The sequence below is a fragment of the Ovis canadensis genome, chromosome 8 (genome assembly GCF_042477335.2).
Source record: "Ovis canadensis isolate MfBH-ARS-UI-01 breed Bighorn chromosome 8, ARS-UI_OviCan_v2, whole genome shotgun sequence".
In the NCBI taxonomy this organism is placed as follows: domain Eukaryota; kingdom Metazoa; phylum Chordata; class Mammalia; order Artiodactyla; family Bovidae; genus Ovis; species Ovis canadensis.
Genome location: NC_091252.1, coordinates 82,173,078 through 82,179,077, shown reverse-complemented (window position 1 = coordinate 82,179,077; position 6,000 = coordinate 82,173,078). Strand labels below are relative to the sequence as shown.

At 39.0% G+C, this 6,000-nt stretch overlaps 1 protein-coding gene across 1 annotated transcript in view; it reads right to left on the bottom strand.

The window, feature by feature from the left end:
• Positions 1–4,074: 4,074 nt before the first annotated feature.
• The window catches only part of ADGB (androglobin), a 187,519-nt gene continuing 185,593 nt past the window's right edge, over positions 4,075–6,000 (bottom strand). The window contains exon 36 of the mRNA XM_069599306.1: positions 4,075–4,795. Coding sequence (XP_069455407.1) covers positions 4,610–4,795 — 186 coding nt within the window. The 3' untranslated portion in view covers positions 4,075–4,609. The remainder of the gene's footprint in view (positions 4,796–6,000) is intronic.

Below are 6,000 nucleotides of genomic sequence, written 5' to 3'. Positions count from 1 at the left end.
AGTAGAAATTTGTTGCATTGGGTATCACAGCCTTTCCCTATAACAATGATGGCATATTCAATGGTGTAATTTTTTCCAGACTTTCATAATGTTCCTTAATTGGTATTCTTTTCCATAGCATTAATAATCCTTTCCCTAGTGTTCTGTGCATAATAAATCTTAAAGTTCCTTATTGTTACCAAGTCTAAGTTAGTACTACTCGCTTCATGACAGGCCAATAAGTTGAGAGACAAGGTACTGGGGCAAGACATAGTGACTTTATTTGAAAAGTCAGCAATCTGAGAGGATGGCGAAATAACGTCTTAAAGAGCCACCTTCACTTGGAGTAGATTCAGGTTCCTTTTATGCTAAGGGGAAAGGGGAAGTGGGAAGGTTCAAGATTAAAGGGTAAAGGCAGATTGTAGGGTTTGGGGAGTCACTTGTCCTCCAAGGGAAGCATAACATTTGTTGGTTCTACTTGCTCATATAGGCAGGATCACAAGGCTCCTGCTAAATGAGGTGTTAGCAGTTATTTTTACTTTACCATTCTTTTCTCTACTTACTTGTAAGGTTTCTAGGCTGAAAGTGAGCTTATCTACACCATGTAACTAATAAGGACAATGGGATGGGAACTTCTTCTCAGAATTTAATGAGCTATTTGGGCACAAGCAACATTTCTCTGGGGTTTCCCATGTGGTGTTAGTGGTAAAGAACCCATCTGCCAATGCAGGAGATGTAAGAAACATAGGTTTGATCCCTGAGTCAGGAAGATCCCCTGGAGGAGGGAAAATGGCAACCCACTCCAGTATTCCTGCCTGGAGAATCCTATGGACAGAGGAGCCTGGTAGGCTTCATAGGAGTCCATAGGGTTGCAAAGAGTTGGGCATGACTGAAGTGACTTAGCATGCATGCATGCCCAACAATCCTCTAATGTTTGACACGCAGGGTTAAAGTAATAGAATAATTAGGGCTCAAGAATGAGGAATGGAGTTTCAACATGGTATTAGCACTGCTCTTCTTCTGTTACATTATGACCCTCTGATCTAGAGGCAGCAGTAGAGCTGTTGTGTTTAGGGGCAAGTAGGCCATTTGTACCTCTTCCATGCTAAGCTCAAGGGATTCTGGGTGGCCAGGATCATTGTCCAATATGAAAAGAACTTTAAAAGGCAGCCACTAACTGGCAAGGTATTTCCTGACTGACCAATGCAGAGAATGGGTTCCGTTGTCCAGACCTTCCTGTGGTACAATCAAGACTGGCAACTGGTGCTGATCTTTTCATTTCAAGACTTACAAGTTAGCAGCTTTATTGTTAAGGGTTGTTCTGATCATAAACCTGACTGTATTTGCACAGAACGATAGTGTTAGCCTGTTCCTTCCTACTTTAAAGCTTGGCACTTGCTTCTCTTCCTTACTAGTAAATGTCCTTTGTGGCTTTATTTATTTATTTTTTTTTTTCTAGAATAGGCACTTTTGTCTGCATTAAAAGCCTGTTCAGTAGGATACTCTTTCAGAAATATTATTCCTGTTCAGAAAGATACCCTTTCTCATTATTTTCTTAATGGCTTTTGGGAAATTGTCTGCTGCCTCTCAGTCAGCAGGAGCTGCTTCTCCTGTAATCTTGACATTTGTTAGGCCAAATCTCTTTCTAAAAATTATCAAACCATTTTTTTGCTGGCATTAAAATTCTCTAGCTTTAGATCCTTCACCTTCCTTTTGCTTTAAGTTGTCACTTAATGATTTTGCTTTTTCTTGAATAATATTAGAGTGCATAGATATGCCTTAGAGCAATCCTGTGCCCACAAAAAAGCTACACTTTCAATACAAGATAAAATTTTGTATTTCTCACAAAGTGCAAAGTTTTCCCACCTGCTGGCATAGTTCCAGTGATGGCCTCATGATTTCCTTTTCTTTTTCTACTATGGTCCTTATGCTAGATTTATTTATCTTGAAACATTGGGCAATCGCAGAAGCAGACCTCAATCTACAGCACCTATCAAGAAATTCAACTTTTTCTTGTCATGTCAGGACTTTTCTCTGTGTCTTGGGAACACTTTCAGCATCATCTGTGATCCTTCATATGGGTCCCCTGGTGTTACTCAAGATTTTCAGTATTGCACTGAACACAGTGAAAAATAGTTGACTACCACAGGAGATCATTCTTTTACTGCCATACGCATTTTACTGGAGAGGTGATTGTTCACAGGGAGATGATTAGCATCGCATGGCATTTTAAGCAGGTATTTATAACACTTGGGTGGGTGCTAAGTTGTTCCAGTCGTGTCTGAATTGGTGTGACCCTGTGGACTGTAGCCTGTCAAGCTCCCGTATTCATGGGCTTCTCCAAGCATGAATACTGGAGTGGCTTCAAAATTATTACAGTAAATACTGCAGATAATTTTACTGAGTTGTGATTTAATGCTACCTCTTTATGTTTGTTTATATTTCTCTTGATTGTTGACGGTACCACATATGATCTTCATGTGTTTGCTTTGATACATTGTAGCTTTTTATAATGGATTTGTGACATTTTCATGGTAGTAAATGATAAAACAGATTAGGATCTACATGTATTTTATGCACTCATGACATATCGGACTTTTAATCTTTTTTTTTTAATTTCTAGGCTACATAGTTCATCTGTGAACTTTTTAAATTATTGCAAATCTCCAAAAATTTTTTCAAATATATTAAAAAATGATATTTTGTGTAAGTATGCCTGTACAGTTCAAACCTGTGCTGTTTAACGGTCAACATGAATATCCTGATCCATACCCATACATACACATTTTCCAATAGATAGCTTGTATAGCAAATATCTAAAAACAAAGTAATTAACTGGTTAAATTATGGTATATTTATGCTGTGGAATGTGCTGTGCTGTGCCTGGTCACTCAGTTGTGTCTGACCCTTTATGACCCAGACTGTAGCCTGCCAGGCTCCTCTGTCTGGTGATTTCCCAGGCAAGAATACTGGAGTGGGTTGCCATGGCCTCCTCCAAGAGATCTTCCCAACCCAGGGATCGAACCCAGGTCTCCTGCGTTGCAGGTGGATTCTTTATAGTCTGAGTTACCAGGGAAGACCATACTATGGAATATTGCACAGCAATTAAAAAATAATACATTACTTTTGACTAGATTTTTTATTACCTAGTGAGAAAAATCAAGATTTTAAATGTATAATAAAATGTCAATTTATAAAACAAGCCATAATATAACATAAAATATTGATATATAATTATAGGAGATGAGTCAAAAATATGGTAATATCCACACTAGATTGTTCCCATAGATTATTTGGGAGGGAAGATTGGTAGATCATAGGGCTATAAAAGGAAGTGTAGGCAAAGAGTAATAGAGAAAACATACATGTACTTGCATATTTAATTAAGTAAATTTCCAATACATATGTATAAAAATTACTTGTATACAGAATTATATGTATTCTGTATACATATACATATATGTATAAAGAATTACATTTTTAATAATACTTAAATGAAAAATATAAAACCATCTATTGAGGTGGAAGGGCTTCCTTGGTGGCTCAGAGGTAAAGAAGCTACCCATAACCCAGGAGACCCAGGTTCAATCCTTGGGTTGGGAAGATCCCATGGAGAAGGAAACGCAACCCACTCTAGTATTCTTGCCTGGGAAATCCCATTGACAGAGGAGCCTGACGAGCTACTGTCCACGGGATCGCAAAGAGCTGGACATGACTGGGCAACTGAGCAGACAGGCATTGAAGTGGAACAATTTCGACTGGTTCAAAAATACTGTGGGAGTCTTTTATCACAGAAAGTCATGAATTGGAAATGTGTATTTGGGAAAGTCAGTTTCTAGCGTGTCTCAGTTAAGGCATTCACTATTTTTTGGAAACTAGCATACAAGAACATGTTCTGTGTTACAAAATCTGCAATGCTGGTACACAGAACAAGAGATGAGTGTGATCACATTCTCTATGCCTGGGTTCCTCTGACTCATTATTAAGTGTCCAAACTCCTAACACTCTGAGTTTGTGTTTAACCCACAAATGTTCTTGTCCAATAAAGGAGGTTTGTTGATGTTCTGCTTTGAAAGATTTTAAAAAAGGTACAAGTCTGAAGCAAATAGTTTTATTGAAACAGTTTCTTTTAAAGTTTCATTTATTTGGTGAGTTTCTTTCTTTCTTTTTTGAGTGTGCTTTTTCATGCTTGCATCTAGACTCATATATTGTCATCTCCATCCTATTCAATGATTTCAAATCATATTTAAAAAAATTTTCTATTTGAAAGTCTTTACAATTACAGAAAAACAATAGCCATTTTTCTCATTGTTGAATTTTTCAAAGACATTACAAGCCTATTCTAGTACTAACTCAAAATGAAGCAAGTCAGGGTGAGACACATACATTTTATTACATTCCAAATATTCTGAGACTATTTTTTATTGAAATTAGAAAATTTTAAACTCAAACAATATCTTTCTGGGAAAAACCAATAAATTAACATCAAAACACAGAAACTACGTCTAAGGTGGGAAAATGTCTATTTTTCAATTGACCTAACCTCTTATTTTTATCAACAGGCAAACTTAGAGATAATGAAAAATAGGTTTTCTTCTCAAGAAGAAAGGTGGTGTTGGGCATGTCCTGGTCACTTTTTCTTCTCTTTCTTTTTTTTGTGTGTGTCGGGAGCTGGGACCTTCTTTTCTGGCTCCACTCTGCTCGCGGCTTCCTCCGCAGCCTGAGCCTCCAGCTTTAGGCGCTCAGCTTCCAGTAATTTGTTCCTATATTCTTCCCGGATGTTAAAGATCTTCTGCCGGGCTTCGTCTAAGGAGTCCTATTCCAAAATGAAACAAAATGAAACGACAAAAACAACAGCATAAACAAAAACAGCACCCAAGTAAATAAGATCCACGGGTAGAGCCTTATTAAGGTTCCAGAAAAAAAACCCAAAAAACAAAACACTACCCTCCCTTTCCTCATGCCAATAGAATCATGTAGGAACTTACTGAAGGAAGATGAAAGTTAGGGTATGATCTCAAATGTTTATTAATGAATAAAACATGAGATAACAAAGAGCACGTGAGGTTTTACAGAATGGTAAATAAAAGCACGAGTAGGAGAAAAATAAAGAGAAAAGTGAAGAAAGAAAGAGATTTTGACAAAGCAACTGCTGCTGCTGCTAAGTCGCTTCAGCCGTGTCCGAATCTGTGCGACCTCATAGAAGGCAGCCCACCAGGCTCCCCCGTCCCTGGGATTCTCCAGGCAAGAACACTGGAGTGGGTTGCCATTCCCCTCTCCAATGCATGAAAGTGAAAAGTGAAAGGGAAGTCGCTCAGTTGAGTCCGACCCTCAGCGACCCCATGGACTGCAGCCCTTCAGGCTCCTCCATCCAAAGCAACTAGCTGCTTTAAATGAGTTTAGATACAATCTGTATAATATATGCAGCCCAGCGTGTCTCTCACAGTAACTGTGCTCCGTAGATGACTAGCTCCCCACACATACTCTGCTGCTGCTGCTGCTAAGTCGCTTCAGTCGTGTCCAACTCTGTGCGACCCCAAGGACGGCAGCCCACCAGGCTCCCCCGTCCCTGGGATTCTCCAGGCAAGAACACTGGAGTGGGTTGCCATTTCCTTCTCCAATGCATCAAAGTGAAAAGTGAAAGGGAAGTCGCTCAGTCCTGTCTGACTCTTCGTGACCCCATGGACTGCAGCCTACCAGGCTCCTCCGTCCATGGGATTTTCTAGGCAAGAGTGCTGGAGTAGGGTGCATTACTCTAGCCCTGATAAAATGTCTGAGTTGTACTTGGGGAACTTCCTAATAATACCACTTCTTTTCTTCCTCTTCACTTCTTAAGGTGGATGGTGCCACCAATTTCTGAGCTTTTGAGGGATTCTGTGGAGCAAATTAGACTGATTCTTTGTTGTTGTTGTTGTTTATCTTTTAATTTATTTTTTAATTGGAAGAAAATTGCTTAATAATGTTGTGTTGGTTTCCGCCTTATGACACAAATCAACCATAATAATACATATACCTCCTCCC